The following is a 23,298-nucleotide window of genomic DNA, read 5'->3' as shown; positions in this document are numbered from 1 at the left end:
GCAAAGAGATCTTAGACTAAGGTAAACTTAGAGCTAAAAGCAAATTCAAGGTCATCTGTGCAAGAATCTCATCTGGCCTGTGTTTAAATGCTTCCACTGAGAGCTCACTACCTCCCAGGGGAACAGAATCTTGTGATGAATAATCACCACTGAGCTGGGCTGGCTTTGTAAGTGTATGGGCCGTTAATATGTATGAGTGGAAAGTTCACTCCCTGATGCTTTGAGGTCATGAGAAGTTTGGGCCCCAGGGAAGCATATGTGACAGTTTCATTTGCTTGCAGCCCTCCCAGGACAGTTTAATCATAACCTGACACGTCGAGGTTTACTTATTAAACATTGGAGCCCAGCCGTCAATACAGATAGGCTGGGTCTAAATTAGGATCTAAGCAGCCCGAGGAGTAAGTCTCGGATCCTGCGATGTCTGATTTATCGCCCGCTGGCCTAATGAGTATTTTCCACACATAGATCTAATAGAGCTTGCTATTAATGGCAACTGCCCTGGTTAAGTCTCAAACCTTGTAAAAAATTGAACTGACACTTTCTAATGACCGGCTTTCCAGCGAGTTACAAATTACAGACACTGCTTATGCAGAATCATTAAACATAGATTAAATATAACCAGATGTTTTCTTTTCACCAGCCCCCTTCTCCACCGCCCCTCTTTTTGCCTCACTCTTGATTCAGCTAAGAAGTTGACCAATTAATGTATTAGACTGATCACATTAGCAGCTCTGTAGGTGAATTTGTCAGCCTTGTGTGGGTGAGAAAGACTTCAAAGATAAGACTGTCTTGTTAGAGAAGCTCAGAGCTGGTTTGGGGAGTATGTAGGTGGAGCAGCTCACCCCACTCCCCATACGGGGCCAGGACTGGAGAATGGGCTCCCCAAATCAAGCACCTCGCAGAGGTGGGGAAGAGGAGGCTGGGCAACCTGCTGTTCTGGAAGCTGAAGCTGGGACCTGAGCTGCAGGTGGCTAGGTGTGTGTCAGCCGCCCTGGTAGGAGCTAAGGTTTTTGCCAGGGGAAGCACAGGGCCCCACTATCAGCCATCTGCCACCCCACAGCTGTCAACCACGGCCTGAGGCCATTTCAAAGATGAGGAAACAGGACGCAGAGGGGTCATGCAGTCTGCTCAAAGGTGCTTAGCCAGTAAGTGGCAGACCTTCCGAACTGTGTGACCTTGGGCAAATTACTTAACCTCTCGGTCCCTCAGTTTCCTTAAGTTAATAATAGGGAGTAATAATGAAAATATCTAACATTGACAGTATTACGAGGTTGACTGAACTACTATTTGTGAAGCACCTGGAACAGTGTCCAGTGCATATAAGTGCCATAGAAGTTTTTGTGGAATACATAAAATTAAGACCCAAACCCAAGGCTTTAGACTGGAGACCCTGGTGTGCCATGCTGCCTTCATGATCTGTCCCAACCACTGATCATGCCCAGGAAAGGCATAGGGTGGACACAGATCCTAGGCTCCAACTGCCCACAATCTGACCATCTTGTTGGGGAAGGGCTGGCAAGGGGAGGCAGTGTGGCATAAAGGAGAGGGTGCGAGCCCAAGGCTTAAGAGAACTGGTCCTGGGTACATTGCTTTGCTTCAAGAATCAATACCTTCCCATGATCCTCCATGTGGCTCACCCAACTGAGGGCCTCGGGGGGTTCAAGGAATTCCTCCCCCATAACAGGAATGCAATGAAGCCTTCTTTGAGGATGGAGGGCTGGCTACAACTGGGCTTTAAAGGGAGAAGGTTGAACTGAGAAGAGCTCAAAGGGACAGGAGTCAGTGATCCCAGCAGAACCCACTGGAAGGTCACTGCTCCTGGGGCCTATTTTGGAATACTTCCTGAGTGTTTGGTGTGTGTCAGGCACTGTGCTGGGCACTCGGACACAACAGGGAACAAGAGAGCCGCGTGCCCTGCCCTCACACAGCCTGCAGTCTAGAGGGGGACATTCAGAGCTCATCCTTCCCCAGCAGAACTTGAGAGTTGAAGGGGAGCCAGTTTACTCCCATACGTTCAGCCATCATGCCTGCTTTTTCCAGGCCTCGTGGAGAACAAAGACATGGGCAGAACTCAGGCCTGGCCTGAAATCGGCTCACAAGTCACAGTAACAGAAGACCAGGGAAGAAACTAACAGAGTCTGGAAGTTCAAACAGGGAAATAGCTGCCCAGAACAGAGATGATGGGCGAGTCAGGATTAAGTTGTTTTAAGTGACATAAAACCCCCGAATAACTGGCTTGAAACTGACAAACGTTATTTCCCTTAAACAGAAAGCAAGAAACGATCCAGAAGTAGACCACTGGAGAATGGCAAGGTAGCTTACAAAGAGGTCAGGAGCCAGCCTCCTTCTGTCCTGTTGTTCAGCCATCCTCGGCACATGGCCTCCACCTCTGATGGAAGGTAGCTGCTTAAACTCCAGCCACCTTATCCACAGTTCTTATCCATAATCCACATTATCCTTCAACAAGGACGAGGAATGGACAAAGACATGCATTTCCACTTACCAGAGTGTAGTCACATGGCCATACCCAGCTGAGCAGGAGCCTCAGAAATCAAGTCTTTATTGCAGGTGGCCATAAGCCCAGCTAAAACTCCAGATTCTACTTCCAAGGAAGAAAAGACTGGATGATTGAAGGGCTAGCAGCCTACTACAGGGGGATTACGGGGAAGGTAGCATTTAAAATGAGTCTTAAGAGCGCCTGGGTGGCTCAGTTGGTTAAACATCTGATTATTGATCTCAGCTCAAGTCTTGATCTCAGAGTCTGTGAGTTCAAGCCCTGCCTTGGGCTTGATGCTGGGCGTGGAGCCTACTTAAAAATAATAATAATAAAATAAAAATAAAATGAGTCTTATAGGCAAGGTAAGATTTCCACAGCTGGACAGGAGGGTCAGGGAAGCTCTGGAAGGGAACAGCTGGAGCTAAGTTCTAATAACATGGGGTGTTATTAGAAAGTGGTGTGTGGACCAGTGGCTTATGCGTCTTGGGAGAGAGGGGTAGTCACCAGGTGAAGTAGCTTAAGTGTTGCTCTTTAGGATCCAGATTTTATTGTGGGGCAGTAGGAGCCACTGAGGATGTTCGAGCAGGGCACAGAAGTGCCATGAAGAGAGCTAAGCTTTAGAGAGCTTAAGTTGTAGGAAGCAGATGGAGGATGAACTGCAGGGGAAATGAGAGGTAGGTGCTCAACGAACACTCAGACCTAGTGCTACAGCCACTTGTAGCCTGGTTGAGGAAACCAGCCCTTCCTTTAGGGACCAAGGGGTGACTCCTCCGGGGGGTAGGGGGTGAGAACAACAACCCTACAAGTGACTCAAAATGAAATACCACAGGGGCTCAGTGGAAGACAGCACCTTGTGAGCCCAGGAGGGCTGTCCGGAGGCTGAGCTAAGGCTTGAGGAACAGGTGGGATTTGGAGAGACAGAGGAAACGGGTGGGCAGAGACAGTCGTCCAACAGTCTAACTGCAGGCCGACCTGCTCCCCTGCCCTCGTCCCTCTCCTTCCAGCTACAAACATTGTCCACCCTCATGCCTATGGGATCAGTGATGCTGGCAAGAACGTGGTAACGGACAGCAGAAGGCTGCGGAGCAGTGTGGGGAGCACTGGATGGAGGGCGGAGGTGGGATTCCCAGCCTCACCCGCTTCCATCTGTGAGGCCCAAGCGACTCTACCCCTCTGGGCCTCAGTCTGTGCCTTCAAAGGGGATCATTAATTGAGCCTCCAGAGGAATGCAGCTGTGGACACAAGAAGGGAATTCAATTGGAGAAGGGTGATGGGGCTGTGGAGGTGGGCAGTTCCCACCGAGATCTGGGAGCCCGGGGCCGTCAGAGCTGTGGCCTGGGAACTTCCAGGGGCGCAGCAGCTGTGGGTGGGGGTCTGAGGAGAACAGGTGGGAGGGCAGGTGCCAGGCTGTCCTGTGCCCACAGTGTGTGCTGGAGGGCACTTTGGGCAGGACTGTGCCCAGCTCTGCTCCTGTGCCAACAATGGGACCTGCAGCCCCATCGATGGCTCCTGCCAGTGCTTCCCTGGATGGATTGGCAAGGACTGCTCACAGGGTAAGCAGCTGCCCAAGGAATGCCCCCCACCAGGAGCCAGGCCCCAAAACACACCCTCCTCCTTGCCCAGAACCTCTTTTTTTGCCCCTGGTGCCTCCACCTCCCAGGCCTGAAATCTCCTTCCACAGACAAGACTGTCCACCTGAGTCCCAGTTAGAGTCCCATAGCTAACGTGATGAGTTATTAGGGTTGATCATTGGCATTATTAACTGTTAGTATGAAAGGTACTGACATTGTTGGGAGTACCATTGTTACCCCACCGAATATTAATACTCCATGAGCACCTGAGCAAGGAGTAGCCCCTAAGTTTGGTTGGGGAGGAAGAAGGGGCAGGGACTAGCATGCTGGGGTTTGGAAGTGGGGAAGTGAGGTGAGAGCAGAGCAGTCACCTCAGAGGGGTGAGGGTGTCCCCTGAGTGACCCATGTGAATGATGTCCTGGGCACATAAGCCTGGACAAGGCATTGTAGAGGCTGTTCTTGTAAGGTGTGCCCAGCCTTGTAAGGTGTACCCAGAGACCACATAATCTAAGGATGGAGGCTTAACCTCTGCCCCGTGGAGCGCCTTGTCTGATGGGTGAGACAGGGACAGTACCCCTAGGGAGGTCCCAGTTAGATGGCCTGGCCTGAGGGAATTTCCATTCTGGTGGAGGAGACACAAGTGTCATCCTCAGGGAGCTCAGCAGCCGAAAGAGGGGAGTCCCTATCCTGGGAAAGTCCCCATCGTCATGGGGAAGTTAACACATAGTGTTCACACTGTAAACTGCAATGTTTAGTTTACCACACCCACCCACACACTCCAAATCACAGCCAGTCCCCCAAGAAGGGAAGTTCAGGAGCCCTCAGAGCTGGGACAGTGGGCAGAGAATTTGGGCTTCATGGGAATCCTGGATAAGTGGGCCAAGAGGTGAGTGGAGGAATTCTGGGAAGTGTGTCAGGAAAGCCAGAAAATACCAGCTGGGTGTATCATGGCATCTCGGCTGATGTGCCATCCCCCTTCCTCTCTCTCCCTTTCTGTCTGCTTCATTCTGCCTTGCCCTCACCCTGTGCATCCCACCCACCCCCAGCTTGCCCACCAGGGTTCTGGGGCCCCGCCTGCTTCCACACATGTAGCTGCCACAATGGGGGCAGCTGCAGCGCTGAGGATGGAGCCTGCCACTGCACCCCTGGCTGGACTGGACTCTTCTGCACGCAGCGTAAGTCCTGCCTCCCGGCCTACCCGCCATTCAGAATCTCATGCTGCGGCCTGCTGGCTGCCTTGGGCATCGTCCAGGCCGGTGGAGGGAGGGAGGAGGCGGGGCCCGAGGGTCTGGAGCTGCCCCCACCCCACCCAAGGAGTGGGAAACCTGGGTGGATTCAGGGGGTTGAAGAGCCCCGTGTCCTGGAAAGTCAGGGCTGTAAGGTGCTCCAGCAATCACCAAGACCTGAGCCCCTGGACAGGAGGAACAGCCTGTGGCTACACGGCAGGCAGACCCCAGCCTGGCCTCTCATGCTAAGAAGGATCCCTCACAGCCACCCCTACCCCGTCGGCCTGAGCGTCCAGAGTGCAGACACAGCTGAGGTGAGGTCTCACTGCTCCTCACCGTGTGCTCAGGAGAGGCAGCAGATGACAGTTTGGTCCCTGCTGTACCGCTGCAGTTGTCCCCACCCTGTTTCTCCAGGCTGCCCTGCAGCGTTTTACGGGAAGGACTGTGGGCGCGTGTGCCAGTGTCAGAACGGCGCCAGCTGTGACCACATCAGCGGCAAGTGCACCTGCCGCACGGGCTTCACCGGGCGACACTGTGAGCAGAGTAAGCTGTCCCAACCCCTGACCCTGGATGTTAGTGCCGGGCATCAGCCTCTGGCCGGGGACGCCTCCGCTTTCACATCCGCCTTCACAGTCCACTCATTCAGGGCTCTGCACCTCCTGTTCCCTGGATTTTTGGAGCGGCTTCCAAGAAAAAAGGCTCAAGAGGGTCATGCCTACATCGATGTTGGTTTCTTCCTCCAGTTGGGGGTTGGGGGAGGAATGGGGGGCTGCTGAGAGCAGAACAGACGCCTGAGGGGGTACTGAGGGAATAAAGGCAGTCAGATCTTCTCTAATGCTTCTTTGAAGCCTCAGTGGCATCCAGCTCAGGGCCTGGCCCGTGGAAGATGCTGCATACATGTGTCAAGTGAGGAGGAAGTGGAAGGGCTGAGGTGCTCTGTCCATCCCCAAGCATCAAACCAAACCACAATGGGAGCCACAGGGAAATAGGTTTTACTCTGGGAGTCAGAACTGGCTAATCATAGCTGGCCATGGGTGTGTCTCACTGTCTATTGCGTGTCTTCTTCATGCTACACAGGATGTGCCCCAGGAACCTTTGGCTATGGGTGTCAGCAGCTGTGCGAATGCATGAACAATGCCACCTGTGACCACGTCACTGGCACCTGTTATTGCAGCTCTGGATTCAAAGGAATCCGGTGTGACCAAGGTAATACACAGGTGGAGTCCCTAGGCAGCGGGCTCTGGAAAGGGCCTAGGGAGATTCCAATGGGAACTGGGTTTTATAAGGACAGTTTGTGACTTCCCTTTTATTCACTTCTGGAAGGAGAGCAAAGGGGTGTGTTGCAGAGGGGCAGGCAGAGGCTCCAGGTACTGTGTACTAGAGGCAGTCGGAGCAGGAGCCTCTCAGTCATGGCTTCCCCATGCTCATCCTTGGCAGGTTTCCTGTGCGCCAAACAAGGGTAACCACAAGCTAGTCCATGTGAGAAGGCCAATGGACAGTCGAAGATAGGCCCAGTTCTGGTTCTGCTAGATGTCCTGGGCAGGTCATTTCATTGTACTGAGCTTATTATTCCACATGCAAAGTGGGAAGAGATTAATCCTGGTCTTCCAGCACAAGACAAGGTTCTTTTGAGGGCCGAGGAGCCCAAAGGGGCTCAACCCTGGCTCCAGCTCTACAGTCAGAGGACACCCCATAGTACAGTTGTGAGGACCAAGTTGAGACAATACGAGTAGAGGACTTGGCACAGTCCTGGCGCATAAGCAAGCACTCAATAAATGATTTTGTATACATAAAAACCCTTTGTGAAGTGCTGCAAACAAGTAAGGGATTGATTATTATTGTTGTTTGGTCTAGAAGATGGGGAATGAGAATGGGCTTTCAATTTACCCACGTAACAGAAAGGGGGCCAAAAGACATTTCCATTGCATTCTGATGATATAGCATGAAGAAGGATAATGCAGCACATTATTTCCCCCGAGGATGTTGGCTAGCTCCATATGGCCAGTTGCTGATGATAGCCAAGGACAGGTCTAGATGGTGCCAGGCAGCAGGATGACCTCCACGATGGGCTTAGCGTCAGCATGGAGTTAGCCCACACATATATCATCAAGAGGGGTTTTGTGGACAGTATTCCTGGGCACAAAGGCACACTTTCATTGCCAGTCTGTCATATGATGCTCACAGTTCCCTGCGGAGGGTGGAATTATTGTCCCCATGTTACAAACGAACAAACTGAGAACTTGGGGAGTCACACAGCTGGTAAGCAAGGAGATGGGCTGAGTCCAATTTTTTCCAACTCCCGAGGAACCTGACTTTACCAATTACCTGTTATATGATCTTGGGTAAGTTATCTAGCCTTGTGATGACTTTCTTCATCTGTGAAAGGGAAATAATTACATAGTCCCTGTATTAAATGGCTGCTGGGAAGATCAAATGAGTGAATATCTGGAACTCACTTTTTAGAACAAAGTACTCAGTAAACATTCGTTGTTATTTTATTTGCCATCCACGATCACATTTGTTCTTTCTCATAACCTTGGAGCTCCATCCCCTGTAGGCAGTCGAAGAAACAGGCACAGTGAGGGATAGGATCACACAGGGATTGAAGAATAGGGCCAAAGACCAGAACCAGGTCTCCTAAAGTGAGGGAGTCTAGGCCCTGGGCCAGGATCTGAAGAGCAAGCAGGCCTGCCCCAGACTCAGGTCCTCCCTCCATCCACAGCTGCCCTCATGATGGAGGAGCTGAATCCCTACACCAAGATCAGCCCAGCGCTGGGTGCAGAGCGGCACTCTGTGGGTGCTGTCACAGGCATCGTCCTCCTGTTGTTCCTCATTGTGGTGCTGCTGGGCCTGTTTGCTTGGCGCCGGCGGCGACAGAAAGAGAAAGGCCGTGACCTGGCTCCCCGTGTCTCCTATACACCTGCCATGAGGATAACCAGCACAGACTACTCGCTCTCAGGTAAGGGCTATGCCCCCAGCATCCCCTCTCCTACCCCTCCACACACACACACAACCCAGGAAGAGCCACATGATATCCCTGGGGACACCTGGGTTTACTGCTGAAGGTGGGCGGTCAGGCTTGCAGGATTGCCTGCTGGGGCTGGATGCTCACTCTCTCCTGGAGAGACAATGGGGGTGGGGAGCAGAAGCCTACTTGGGAAAGGTAGAGGGGTTTTATGAGTATGTCATTTCCCAGATGCCTAGTTCTGAGCAGCTATGATTAGGAGTCTCCTTCCATTTCCCCAGAGCTTCCTTCCCATCCTTCCCACCAGGCTTTGGCCACAGGAACACCCACACTAAACAGTAACTTTCCTAGAAACTCTCCAGGGGAAACTCTTCCCAGCCCAATGCCTGAGCCACCCCAAGAAACTGGCCCTGGGGCTGTTTCCAAGCCCTGTTCCATCTTTGCTTCCTTGGGGAAGGCCTCAGAGCAATCCTTCCTCCTAGTTTCCAGAGTTAAGAGGGCCCTATTAATACAGTGGAAGGGGATGGTGCCCGACTTGGGGTGGGGGGGAGAGTTGAAAGTTTGGGCAATGACCCAGTATATCCACAAATGTGGTAATTATCTCCAATGGGCATTCTATCTAGAGTCTGAATGGGGTGGAGGTGGGGCTGTTAGGCCAGATCCTTCCTCTCTACTGAACCCTGGACTGCTGCCTTAGAAATGAAGCTTTGGGCTTCATATTTAGTTAAACAGAAGAGGTCAAAATGCTCTGAAATTGCCCATAGTCCTAGGCCACAGGACGCTGGGCCTGTCTGGGTAGGCACAAGGATGATCACTTTCTCTAGCTGGCTCCATGCAGCCTCCAGCATCTTGGACTCAGAAAACCAAGATCACATCAGCCCATTCTTGCTAAGTACTACTGCCCACCATGTGCCCACTCCATGCTAGGTGATACAGGGTAGACAGGGGTGGTCCAGGTGCAGACCTTGCCTTCAGAGAGCTCCTGGCCTGCTTGCCTCCCTGGGTTTCAGCCAAAGCAAATATCCCCTGATGAAATCCCAAGCCCACAGAGTTGATTTGGGGATTTTCTTCTATGACTATAATAAGTCTGGCTGGTTTTCCCATACCACTCCACTGGAATTCCCCTACACTGTGGAGGGGTCCCAGAATCCACAAGAGGGCAAGACTGGGGCTGAGAGGAGAGGGATTCTCTTTATGGCCTCACTCCTGGGATAGATCTCTGGAGGGAGGCAAGGGAGGGCAGCACAGCCCTACGGAGCAGCTCAGGGACATATGAGGCTGTCAAAGCCAACACTCCTCATCCATGCTCTAGCTGCTGGGTGCCACCCTCTACACTGGCAAGCCTAACTTGTATCCTGCAGGGGGAGGGGGGCAGACAGCATGAAGGAAGAGGCAAATTAGGCTCTACAGATTTCTGTGGGGGTAGTGGATACCAGAAAGCTTGGGGGATGGGGGACTTAAGTGTCTCTCTTTGCAGAGCACTCGCAAGGCTGCCCAGCCCGAATGTTAATATTGGGGTGTCTCATGCCAGGGACAGGGGTATGATGGTATGGCACCTTGTTCTCTTCCCAGATTTGTCTCAAAGTAGCAGCCATGCACAGTGCTTTTCCAATTCCAGCTACCACGCACTGGCGTGCGGGGGGCCTGCCACCAGCCAGGCCAGCACTCTGGACAGGAACAGCCCCACCAAGGTACCGGGCCCCTGACTCCCCAGCCCCTACCCACCGTCCTCCCAGTGAGCCCTCACCTCTGCCCAGGAAGGAACCACATCCCACATTGAGGGTCCATGTAGATCCAACTGCCAGTACATTAAACACAACCCCGTGACCCATGGGACATGTAAACACTCTGAAGCATTTAACAGGAAGCCAGCAGGTTACATGGAACCAACAAGTACCACGTAAGCAGCAGACATCACATGTAACCAACCTACAGCATCATTCAATAGGATATATACCCCCACACCTGTGTGTAAGGAATTGGTACCAAATCATGTGATCATCTCATGGAGCCTTCTTATCACATATAACCAGGTAGCCACTTTTGTCATATAACGTATGTCATCAAAACACACCACCATCTATGACCAATCACTACAGTGCATTTCCAACACCATGCATGCAACCAGCACCTTAGAGAATAACCACTGGTACTCAGGTACCACCAGATGCCCTTATATCTGGCATACACATTATCGCTACATACCCGCAACCGTATTTTGCAATCAGAACCACCACAAGGGACAGGAAACCCAAACATCAGCTATAGGCAATGTTCTCATTGACAACGAACGCTTCAGGCCTTCAAGGACAGGTGTGCACCACCCTGGACAGGGTTCTCCCTTCACAGCTCCCAGCATAACCCTGGCTGATGGCAAGGCCTCCTCTTACAATCACAGGCCCTTGGGCAAGGATGTTTCAGCACACGGTGTAGGGAGCCCACCCCATGGTGTGCCAGGACCCATACTGGAGACAACAGGAGGTTCAGAAATGTAAACAGCCTCAAGGACCAAGAGGTCTGACAGGCTCATGCTGCACACCTCCTGACACCTAGGCATGTACACATGCATATGCACAGCAGGACCATGAGGCGGGCAATCCCAGGGCTCCTGGCCTCCTGTAACATCCTTCCTGTGTCAGGAACACGGACAGAAGCAGTTTTCATATTCCAAGCCTCTGCCCTAGAGCTCTGGGAATCCTTTCTCCCTGTCTGGCCCACAGAAATGTCCACTAGTCCACAGGCCTGGTGGCAATGCAGCTTGAACCCCCTAACAATAACACGGGCAACCACTCTCAAGCCAGAACCCCAAGGCCACTTTCTTCCACTTGTTCTCAGCCTCAGCTTTCGAAATGGGAGTGCTGTATGCAGCGTGCCTTGAGGCCCCTATGCAGTCTGTGGCCCTAAGCCCTATAGCTTTGGCCCCTCTTCCTGTGTATCTCCTCAGCTCAGGCTCTCATTCCCAGCTTCAGCTGTAGGCTTATCTGAGGAGCTGAAAGCTGAGGGAAGGGAATCTGGATTTTCCTAGTATGAGGCTCTTGATTAACTAGAGCCACATTATCGAGGCTGCAACAGGTTAGAAGCAAACAATGCCAAGGACAAGGCTTTCCCTTGCTCACAAAAGGGAGACTCACACACAGGCCAGGTCAGGTAGCAGAGGTGACAATGATGTGGCAGACCACCTTAACACCTCCCTTTGTGCTGGAGATGGCCTCATGTTGCATCTGAGACAGGGCGAGAGCCTGTTCCCCTACAGCTCAGTCCCACCTAGCTGACCTACTTCCCATCAGAGCCAGCCAGCTAGGCTCAGGCCACTTCTTGGCTCTTGGGCAGCCCTGCCCTACTTGGTCCCAAGGGCTGGGAACCCTTCAACTTCAGCCAGACAGCTAAGAATGGGGTAGATTCCGCTCCCACTGATCTCGAGTCATGCTGCAGTACACCTAGCTCTTCCTTTCCCTCAACAATCTAAGATGTAGGTGGGTCAGGATCATCACAGGGATTGGTGCACAAGGCTGGGCAGGGGCACCTCGGAAGCAGAGGGATTAACTTACTCTCCTACTCTCCAAACAGCTCAGTAACAAGTCCCTTGACAGAGACACAACAGGCTGGACCCCCTACAGCTTTGTGAACGTGTTAGGTCAGTAGTGGTTTGAGTCTGGTCCCCTGTCATCATGTCCCACCTGTTCTCCTTTTTCCACATTGAAAGGGTCCCTGTCCTAGCTCCAAGGGAGAAGATTAGTAGATGAATCCTGAGCATGGGTTCCCCCAGGAAGAAGGGGTTTTGGGAAACCCAAGCCCATGTTTCAGTTCTCATAAGCAAATGAAGCCCAGGACACCCTTCATTTCTATTAGGGGAGAGGGTGGCTATGACCAGGGACCACAAAGGAGACAGCTAGGACCTGGATGGGGGGGTTCCTGATGCGGGCAAAAGATTTATTCACCATCTGGGAAAGGGACCCTTGCCTGAGCCAGGCCCTGCCAAGGTACTCCTTTCCAAGGGCTTCTTTCCTCTGTCCCACTGCCCTAGTGGGCACCAGTTCCTATTGGGGGGAGGAGGGGGGTGGGAGGAGGTGAGGGAGAAAGGCAGATGGCTTCAACTCTAACAGATCCTCCTAGCCCTTGCCCCTTTGGATACTACACATCGGGGCCCTGATTCCTTCCAGCCTGCCCTACCCTGATCCCCTCCATACTCCCCACCCTGCCATACCAGGGCCCTGGGAATAATGGCTCCTGTCATTCCTCTCACTAGACTCCCATTTCCAGATCAGTGCCCTGGAGGCCAGGTACCCGCCCGAGGACTTCTACATTGAACTTAGACACCTCAGCCGCCCCGCTGAGCCACACTCACCAGGTTAGACCCCCAGCCCTACCCTCTACCTGCTAGGCTCCCAAGGCTCTCATACCAGACCAGACCTACCCCTTCCTGCTCTTTGACTCACCCCCATGGTTCCAGAACGCTCCCTGAAAGGACCCTCCTCTGTCCCAACATGGTTAGTCCACAAGCCCAATCCCCTATCTAAAGGAAGCTTGCCTGGATTCATCCCCCATCACCCTTTCTGCTCCCATCGTGGTCAGTGGATGTGGACAAACTGTAACTGGTATTAGGTGAAGGAGACACAGCATAATTGTACTCCCTATAGGCCACAGAATACAACCCTAAACCACTGAGAAATGACTTAAGGATGGGGACACCTTTGGGGTTCTCTGGGCCCTGTGGGTGTGGATGACAAGCCCAGTGTCTCCCAGAGAGAGACTCCAGACCCACCAGTGGCTCAGATCAAGCTCTCCCAGATCATAGGGTAGGGTTGTCAAGCCGGGATCCGGAGAGGTTGGGGTAGGATGTGTCAATCGACATCCACTCTGCTCTGTATTAGGCTCAAGCTAGTGGCTTGGGAAAGAAGAAAAAAGGAGACTTGCAAAGTCAATCCTGCTGTGGGAGGATCTGGAGTTACAGAAATAGGTGCCATAGGAGTAAGCATAATGAATCAACAGAGATGTAGCCTCCCTAACAAGTGGCCTCTCTAAGGCAGGGCCTGAGTATACTGGATAACCCTTGGGCTCTAGCTAGTTTCTAGAGCTCAAGGAATGCAGCTCTGCCAACCCCTGCAGGTCCCTGCGTGCAGTAGCACTAAGAAGCATGAAGGTTCTGAATGTATCTGCCCACTGAGCAGCTGTGGGCTGCAAAGACCCTGAGTCTGTACCTAGGAGGCTGCGCTCGTGGCTGCGGGCTCCCTGGGCCATGTCTAGGTCTTTCAATAACCCCACCAAATACAACCCTCAACCTTCCCAACCCCCTGCCCCCCTCCCCCCCCACACACTACCACCATGCTGTATCTCTTTCCCCAAGGGAGCATGCTCCGGGCTCAGCCCAGATTTCTCCCTGCTTTCTAGATGTACACTCTACAGTGTAGCCAGAGCCACCACATGCTATCATCCTGTGGCTTACACTAAGGCAGGCTGGTGGCCAATGGAAGAGAATACTTGGGGAGATCTAGCTTCTAGTTCATGTGGTGTCGGACAAGTCACTGCCCCTCTTTGGGTCTCGGTTTCCTGTTTTTTTTTGTTTTTTTTTAAAGATTTTATTTATTTGAGAGAGAGAATGAGAGAGAGAGAGAGAGGATGAGAGGGGGGAGGGTCAGAGGGAGAAGCAGACTCCCTGCCGAGCAGGGAGCCCGATGTGGGACTTGATCCCGGGACTCCAGGATCATGACCTGAGCCGAAGGCAGTCACTTAACCAACTGAGCCACCCAGGCGCCCTCGGTTTCCTGTTCTAAAAAAAGGAAAAGTTAACAGCCTAGCCTCCCTCCCTCAGGGAGGGTGAAGGAAGCCCTGGTCTAGTGTAAAGGGCTGAACAGATGCCAGGAACAAATTGTTAATCATTTTTCTGAAGGGCACAGGTTACCTATAGGCCTTTTAGAAGAATAGCAAACTAGAGGAAAACTTGGACTGGTTCTGCCGTATCACTCAGTAATGTGGGGAAGGCAGGCAGGTAAGAATAGATTCCTACAGATTCAACTTAGGAACTCTGTGGAGGAGGTATGGTATGGGGATGTATCTAAACAGCAGTGGGTTGGCCTTCAGTGTCTCAAACAGGGGAGAGTCAAGTGGAGTCACATTGTATTTTAGTAATTACTTGCTGCATGCCTTGCCTGGTAGTGTGTCCTCAGTAAAAAGCTGAAAAAAAAAAAAAAAAAAGGACTCTGAGCCAGAGTCATTACAGTCTCAACCTAAAAATGCCAGACAGCTTCTTTTCTGATATCACCAGCAGCAAAGAACCTGAGCTTGGTCCCTGAAGTTTTATGTCCTGCCTCTGGCTATGGCTAAGGACCATGCATTTTAGGAGCCGGATAAACTGTGACAGCCAAAACAGAGAAGAATCCTTCAGATTAAAAACACTGGTAATACTTTTCAAAGACAAGTCTCAATTATGTACAAATGGTCCACTCCCCAAAATGGGTAACTAAGAGAGCAGACTATGAATGGGAGTGACTACATCCTGGAAAGATCACTAATCAAGAATCTCAGCCACTGGTCCACCTCCCTTCCTGGCTCCCCTCTGTCGAGCTTCAGATCCAGGAGAGGAGGTAGGACCAGAGCTGAGAGGTAAGAAACGGTCTTCAACCCTATTCCAAGATCCAACAGAACTGGGATTTGGAATGTCATACACCCCCCTTCCCCAAGCTAAGAACTGGCTTTGATTCGTTCCTTATCCTGTACTTCTGGAGCTTGGGACTTCACCTATAGTTGACTGCAGGTGGCATCAGAACTGCCTGTGATCACCTCATGAAGACATACCCCTCAGAGTTAAACAAGGTTAAAGAGGAGGAGTGCTGCATATGCCAGGGGGCGCTGTAGCTCACCACTAATGCTTCTGAGCCCTGTAAGAATTCCTGCATCGTCAAAATGATTTAGAGTAGATTAAACCCAGAATAATCCTCTAGCACTAAAGAACTAATTTTATGGGTAAGGAAGGGAAAAAAAGGCAAGAAAAAATAAAGCAAAAACACATGCAGTCTAAGTAAACATCACTCACCCCATTTTTCTCTTTATTCTATTTTAATGCAGGTGCTTGTGGAATGGATAGACGTCAGAACACATACATTATGGACAAAGGCTTCAAAGGTAGAGTATCCAATCCTGACGTCCCATTAGAAAGGGCTTAGCAAGATAAAGAGTACAAATGTGAAATGACCAGGAATTCTACCAGAGAGACACTGCGCACATCTCTTCCCTCATTCCCCTCAAAAGTAAAAAGACCACAGGACCTGGGGCTGCTGGGTAGCTCTGCTCAGGAGGAGCAATCATCATAATAATGAATTTATATTTCGATTTAAGTTGCACCTGCTTAGCAAGCGCTTGTGGGGTTTTTTATAGATGCCAACTAAATGTCTTCAGAAATGGGAGAATGTCATTATCTAACCAATTAGTATGAGTTAAATTGATTATAAATTCTGAAATAAAGTCAATCTACCTGCCCCAGAGGCCTCCTGTCGTCATGCTGGCGAGGATTGCCACCCTGCACCTGCTGGCTTTCTGGGGCACAAGGAATGAAAATTAATACCTAGTGTTAATACTGTATGGCACTCCACCCTCGAGATCTCTGCCCCTGAGAGTGGGGAGGTCAGGACTAATCCCAAGCACATCCCAAAACAGCAAGTTGGATCATCCTTCTAAGAAGTCTGAGTGTGAAACCAAAGATGAAGGTCAGGTCCTGCCCTGGGCTTAGGCCTTACGTTTAAATAAGAGAATGTGTGAAATAAGTGACATAGTCCCAAAGCCACCTATTACTCTGTCAAGTATTAACCGTGCCCTTAGACTGGGAGCTCTCTAAGGCCTAGTTTCCTCATCTGCAAGGTTGGGATAATTATGCCTATCCTATGGTCTAATGCCTATCCTAGTGTCTAATAAGGTTATCCTGAGTATTCAATAAAAATCAGAGATGGGAAGTGTTTTTGCATATTATAAAAAATTGTACTAATGTAACAGGGCTGTCCTTTTGTCTCTGAGGTCTATTTAGGAGTCTCAGCCACACTGAAAGAGATGACGGACAGCAAAGATCCCAATGGCTATCATAGATCTAGCTGTGCACCAGAATCACCTGGAAAGCCTGTTAAACATACAGAGGTCCACACCCCATCTTCCCAAGACTCTGAAGCAGTGTATCTAGAGTGGGGTCCTGGAATCTGCATTTGTAATAACTACTTCAGGGCATTCTTAGGTCTCAGGTCTAGACTGACCCAGATTTCCTGGATTACTGTTCTGTCTTTCAGACTTAGCCTTAGTTATACCTGTGACACAACCATTTCCTAACCAAGGAGAGCTAGTCATCTATAGCCCTTGGTGGAGTGGTTATTAAAAGTGGGGTGAGCTAGGGGTGGGTTGTTCTGAGCAAGAGAGCAGGAAGGGCAAGTCTCCATGAACACATTAGGATGTATACAGCCCAAGAGAACAATGTGAAAACAGGAGGTCACCCCTCGGCTTCTGGTCAGCCGAAGTTCACTACTCCCTTGGGAGCATCAATTCTGGCCATTTTCTGCGTATTGACTCAAACCATCCACATGGAGGCAAGCACCATTACAGTAGTGAAGCTAAAAGCTTTACTGTTTTATCACTGTGACCTGAGACCTCAGTTTCTTTCTCAAAGAGGTGTGGGGACTGGGCAGAAAGTAAGAGACTTTCTAGCTCCGAAAATATGCATGACTCAAGAATGAATAAGCTCAGACAGGCCCAAACAGCTCAATTAATGAGCACACAACTTTCCTGTGCACTTTGTTGTCCTGTGCATTGTGATTAGGGTAACTGCTTTCAGACTCGAAACCATAAATGTATATATGACAAAGCTAAGAAGGGCAGTGTCTCTGCCTCAGCGTCATTCATTCCTGTTTTGTGGGATCATGTATCTGAGCCTGAGTGCAGGGAAGGCCAGATTTTGCAGCCAGATTTTGTTTCACCACTCTGGCTATAATCATCCTTTAGAGAAAAGGCGGCTGCCCAGGTAAATATGCCAACAGGTGCTGGGAACCAACACATCAGAACAAGAGAATTCAAGAAGAGGAAAATGAAATGTCACGGTTTGGAACTTTACAGAAATATTTATCAAAGACATGGAATAAACCCCACTAACTGAACTCCCTAATAAACATTTAATAAACTAGTCTGTACCAGGAATGAAATTATTTCCTAAAACTACTGGGCCAAACCAAATAAGAACCATTAAGAGTGAAGAGTCTGAGTGTTCTCTGAACTCAGTGGTCTCAAGACCCTGGCCTGGAAGTTTTGGATTCTAGTCCTAGTTCTTACTGTGTGGCACTGACTAGGACTAGGTCACACTGTTATTTTCTGCGTTTGGTTTTTCTGCCTCCGTTAGAACGATGAGGTTGTACTAGCACCATCTCTAAGGCCTCTCTAATTCAGCCAGTGCTCCTTCTTGCCCTTCTTACTTTAGACCTCCGCTCACTGTCATCCTGAAGTTACACGACACACCACACATTGCTTGCTATGCTAACCCCATTTTACCTCTAAACACCTATCCATCTCCCCCTCAACACAATGATACTGTAACAAACTGCCTATGTTTAATTCCTTGTCTGTCAGGCATTTCAAAGTGCTACAGAAGAAATCCTCCCTAGCACGCTCCATCACCTTTATGATCCTGAAATCCTGAATCCCACTGTTGCTGCCACAGGGAAGCTACCTGTATGCTCCTTGCTAATCCAGCCTCCACGTTGTCTCCTTGCCGTAACTTTGGATTCCAAGGTAGTGAGGAGTCCAGTGACATCCTGAAAACTTTTTTTAGCCAGTGTGGTTCTCCTTCTGACCGTGAAATCTCCCTTTTCTTCTCCCCATACCCTTGTGTCTCAAGGAAAAGAGTGCTAACTTAGCGCCCAGGAAGAGAAAAGGCAGTGTGGCTTTCTAATAATAGTAGTAGGCTGAGAAGAAACAGATGTTCAGTGCCTGGGTTTTCCCCAAGAGTTAAATACTGACTTTACCTAGATGCTCGTGTGAACCTAAAAGCCTAGATAAATTCCAATCCCACTCACAGAGTGGCCTTGGATAGTCATTTCCCCTCTCTGGATTTGCTGCTGCTTTTATAAAATGAAGGTGTTTAGGCTCATTTCCAAGGCCCCTTCTGCATTTGAGGGTATAGGACTCTGTGTGATTTGGAAGAGGTAGGAACTACGTGAGAACAAACACCAAGGCATTATAAAGCTAAGCCTTCAGTCCTGATGCTAATTACAGGCCTTGGAGGAGTAACTCTCCAAAGCTTAGGTAGCCTTCGTTGACGCTTCCCCTTTCTTTGCAAAATGCCCTGAAGTGCAGGGACTGGCTGGGTAGGGTGGGGCTGTAAAAGGATGAGGAAATGTTTTAGAGAGACTGGTTGCTCTTCCCCTTACCCCACCCTCCCTGAGGGCAGGCAGGTAGATGACTCAGCAGCAGAGAAGAATATTTCTGAAGTGTAAATTTTCCAGTAAGCCTTGCCCTTTCCTCCCTTCAGTTCCCAGAAATAGAATCCAGATTATCTATAATCCAACACCCCTTTCCGACCACCTCAACCCACACATACACTTTTCCAGCCTTTCTTTCCCTCTGGCCCCTTTATATAAGGAAGGTACAGCTTCCCCTTGAAAGGAATCCCCTCCCCCAACCCCAACTTCTCTTTTATTCACTTAGGTGCATCCCCTGCTGCACAGCAAACTATTTGCAGTAGTCCTCTTATCTGCAGTTTCTTTCCTCAGTTTCAGTTACTCGCCCCCCCCCCCCCGTCACATGATCAAGGTCAATAGTGGCCTGTCACAATGCCTACCTAGGTCATTCACCTCATTTTACCATCTCACATCATCACAAGAAGGGTGAGTCTAGTACAATAAAATATTTTGAGAGACCCCATTCATATAACATCTATTACATTATACGGTTATAATTGTTCTATTAGTTACTGTGGTTCATCTCAGTGTGATTAACTTATAAACTTTAGCATAGGTTATGTACGCATATATGCATAAGAAAAAATAAATAGAGGGTTCAGTATTATCTGTGGTTTCAGGCATCCACTGGGGGTCTTGCAAAGTATCGCTGTGGATTGGTGGGGGTGGGGAGACTGCTGCATACCCCCAAACTTAAAGGCAGCCTTGACTTTTCTGGTGGAAATGAGAAGAGGGATACTACTGGCTGACTGAGGCTCTGTTAGGCTTTGAGCCACAGCTTCAAGACTGCCACTGCCGTGACTGAATCAATCATGGGATTAGCCACGAAAAGCTTAGAGCTTGGCCTTTCTCTGTCAGCTGGGCTTGGCCCCACTGATAGAAGGTATTCCTTGCTGAAGGTGAGGTGAAACTGTTGCAGCTGTAGTTTGCATTTAGAGATCTAGAACAGGAGGAGGGGTAGTAAGATTCAAGTGGAAAACATCATGACTGGATACCGGAGATTATGGGTTGAGCCCTAACTATTTACTAACATTAGGCGAACTTTATAAGCTTCAGTATCCTCCTTTCTAAAGCAGTAATCATAGTGCGTCCTGCCCAGCCCTCTTCACAAATGAACTAGTTTCAAATGACCTAACCAGAGTGAAGATACTAGCATAAGGGCTACATTTTCTATCACTATTCCTCAAGTTTTAGAAAACATGCAACTAAGGTAGCCGCCAATCAAAGTAAAAGGATGTGCCTGGGTGAGGAGGAGAGGAGGGTGTTAGAGGACTTTTCACTCAGATGATAGCCCTTCTGTTAAGCCATTCTAGTCCTCAGCTTCCAAACCAGCAGCTCCGAGTCATACTGCCTTACTCTTTGGCTGCTAAGTTCAGAGAACCCAAAGTGGGACCGATGGACCATGCTGGGGTTCCTGGACACACCCCCAGCCCCTTGTACTAAGAAACAAAGTACTCACTAGAAGCAACTTCATGTGGCTCTGGGCAGACTGTGGCCCAGGACCCACATCCCCCTTTCCTCATGAGAGCCTCACTAGCAGCTGGGCCTGCTCACTGTCCAGCAAGAATGTTTTCTCCTACCCCTCTCTAGGGTTCTAGGCTAGAAAAGAGACCACAATCTCAGATGGGACCAAGGCCAACATCTCTCTCTACCTGTGGGCCAGGATGAGATGGAAAAGGCTCTGAGCCTGGTTGTGGATCGCACTCTGCTACTGACAGCAGTGTGACCTGGGGAGGTCACTTATGCCAAGTGACGGTTTCCTCATAAGCAGTAAAAGGGAAGGAGAGAATTAATTATTGCTCTAGCTACATCGCAGGTATTAGGAACACCTGAATGAACTAATGGGGAAATGTACTTTTGTACAAGATTGAAGAAATGTTACCTGCTGAAACAAACATCAGTAACCCTATACTCAGAATTCTAAGTAAATCCCCTCCCAACCAGTCACCTGTTATGGAAGAAAACATTGCTAGTGGTGACACACAACTCAACTTTCAGCCACATGGAGTGTTCTGCTCTCCCAGGACCTAGTCACCCCTTGAGTTACAATGATCCCTTTATTATTATTTTTTTTTACATTTCCATTAATCTCACAAGCATGTGACACAAGGAGGCAGAGAGCATGTGATGGTTCTAGTGGAAGACTGTCCAAGAATTTCACCATCTGCTACCACTTAGAGAAATTTAGAGCTGAGAAATATAGAAATTTCACCATCTGCTACCACTTAAGAGAAATTTAGACCTCTGAAGACCACTCATTACTGTCAAGCCCCTACAATTCCATGCTTATTTCTAGACCCCCTGGCTGGCAGATCGTCACAGAAGAATGAGGGTCAGAGTTGGCCAGATTACAGAGAATCTAGTGCTTTTTTCAGGCAAGTCTTGCCTCACTTGGAATGATCTATAAGAACCAGTGATCTTCCCAAAACGAGAAAATGGCATAGAGGCTGAAGGAGGGGCTCCTCTTCCCTTCTGTGACTCCCAGTTCCAAAGAAAACACTTTCTTCCTCCAGTGAGCTACAGTTACTTTGCCTCGTATTTGGAGACTAGTCTGCATTCTTTTGTACCCCAATATACCCTGAAGTCTTGGGGAAGATGCACCTGAGAGGCAGCAGGAAAAGAAGCATGAGTTCTCCTAGTATCAGAAAAAGATACTGCTAAAATTGGTTTCAGTTAGCATTCATAAGTACTGGGGTAAGTGACCCCAGAGGATACATTGGAAGGCTTATTAGAAAACAGGAACTTTTCAAAGGCCAGCCTGAGACCCAGGTGCTTTTTACACCTCAATTACACTTCAGTCTGCCCCACCTTTGATCACAAGCTTCTCAAGAGCAGGGATGCCGCCAAATTTGCTGCCTAAAGGTTGCCAAGTTGCTGACACCTGTGGCAAAACACACCTACTTCTTTTGAATCTAAATTTCTTACTCATCAAAAAGAATTCAGAGGAAGAATGATATCACAGAACAAACACAGGCCAAGGAGTCCCAAGGCATGCATTCAAGCCTGGGCACTGTCATTTATGAGCTTATAGGACATTAGCCAAGTCACTTCATCTCTCTGGGCCTTCATCCTATAAAATGCAAAGTATCAACTATCTTTGCAGGATTTTGAAAAATTACATAATAGATGTGAAAGCACACTATGAGTATCCTGAATTAATCCCCTTCTGGTTCTGAACCTGACTACTAAGAACAAGAATGTCCCTATCCCTCCAAAAACGTAAGTTACTTTATGAAAAGAACTCTGCCTACCTAGGAAAGCATGCTTCAACATATTTAAGAAGGGAATCTTGGATTATTATAGGCTTTTACAGATCCAGGATCCTGACGGCACATAAACTGCAATCTGTTTCTGGTATTGAAATTAAGTCTGTGTCCTTGCATGTCCTAAGAAATCTCTCTTGCCTTACAGATTACATGAAAGAATCCGTGTGCAGTTCTAGCACTTGTTCCTTGAATAGCAGTGAAAACCCTTACGCCACAATTAAGGACCCACCCATTCTCACCTGCAAGCTTCCAGAAAGCAGCTATATAGAAATGAAGTCGCCTATGCACAGGGGGTCTCCGTACACAGATATGCCATCCTTGTCGACATCTAATAAAAATATATATGAAGTTGGTAGGTGTCTCAAATAAGTAACTTAGTGAAATCAGGGCAATAGTGCAGCATCTGAAATAAAAACAAGCCCTCTCCACTCACCCTGTCTTGAAAACACACCCTTCTTTTGTTGCTTTTTAAGGAATCCAAGGTGAATGGTCTTTCCCAGGATTACCCTCCTCTCTCATGCAGGAAATCAAATTCTCATGTCAACTCTGCTTTTAAAAAATACTAGGACTACTATGAAGCAGAAATGCTGGGGGTGGAAAATCAGTGGGTATACACACTTCAACTGATTTAATCAGAACAGACATTTGCAAGTTTCTAAATCACCGTCTTCGACCTTCTCCCAGTTTCACCTATGTCCCTGGGCTTACTGATAAGATCCCTACCTCTAGGATATTCCAAACCTCTTGGTTTTGACCAGAGCTTGGGATTCTAATAGTACACTCACTTAGGTTTTCCATTTCATGAGCAAGCCTCAATCCTAACCCTCATATATTTATCACAGATTTATAAATCCCTGGCTTCTCTCCCTAGCAAGTTAAATAAACTCTATTCCTCTCAACAAGGCAACAAAAGCTAATCTGTTCTCTGAACTCATTTTTCACTATATTCCTTAGAGCCCACAATCATTATGGTCCAAGAAGGCCTCGGTCATAACTCCAGCTATATCCAGAATCCATACGACCTACCTAGGAACAGCCATATTCCTGGTCATTATGACCTCCTCCCAGTAAGACAAAGCCCTGCCAAGGGGCCCTCCCAGGACAAGCAGTCTTAAGAGAGAGAAGCCTCTCTCTTGCAATGTGCTCTGCTGAATATTCTGACTCTGAAAGAAGACAATCCCTTGACTTGAAATAATGATACAGACTGACTCCAGCTGCGTGTTAGTCATTACTTTCACCTGGAACTAAAGAAGAGCTTCCAAGTGGGACTGGGGTAATTGTTCAAACGGTCTGTTTACAAAGGCAAATCCTATCACTTACCTACACCCAACCCCAAATGCCCAGGATTACAT

The 23,298-nt window shown here is 49.1% G+C and overlaps 1 protein-coding gene across 2 annotated transcripts in view; it reads left to right on the top strand.

Annotated features, from left to right (window-relative positions):
* The window catches only part of MEGF11 (multiple EGF like domains 11), a 221,070-nt gene extending 198,009 nt beyond the window's left edge, over positions 1-23,061 (top strand). The window contains exons 15-25 of one of the 2 annotated variants that reach the window (XM_044917950.1): positions 3,922-4,050; positions 5,115-5,243; positions 5,709-5,837; positions 6,372-6,500; positions 8,017-8,253; positions 9,832-9,950; positions 11,827-11,893; positions 12,506-12,607; positions 15,322-15,378; positions 22,092-22,298; positions 22,901-23,061. In XM_044917950.1, coding sequence (XP_044773885.1) covers positions 3,922-4,050; positions 5,115-5,243; positions 5,709-5,837; positions 6,372-6,500; positions 8,017-8,253; positions 9,832-9,950; positions 11,827-11,893; positions 12,506-12,607; positions 15,322-15,378; positions 22,092-22,298; positions 22,901-23,061 — 1,466 coding nt within the window. The remainder of the gene's footprint in view (positions 1-3,921; positions 4,051-5,114; positions 5,244-5,708; positions 5,838-6,371; positions 6,501-8,016; positions 8,254-9,831; positions 9,951-11,826; positions 11,894-12,505; positions 12,608-15,321; positions 15,379-22,091; positions 22,299-22,900) is intronic. The other variant, XM_021693980.1, reaches the window with a different exon arrangement.
* Positions 23,062-23,298: the final 237 nt, after the last annotated feature.

The sequence above is a fragment of the Neomonachus schauinslandi genome, chromosome 9 (genome assembly GCF_002201575.2).
Source record: "Neomonachus schauinslandi chromosome 9, ASM220157v2, whole genome shotgun sequence".
NCBI lineage: Eukaryota > Metazoa > Chordata > Mammalia > Carnivora > Phocidae > Neomonachus > Neomonachus schauinslandi.
The sequence above is the reverse complement of the archived record's forward strand: the minus strand, read 5'-3'. Positions and strand labels throughout refer to the sequence as shown.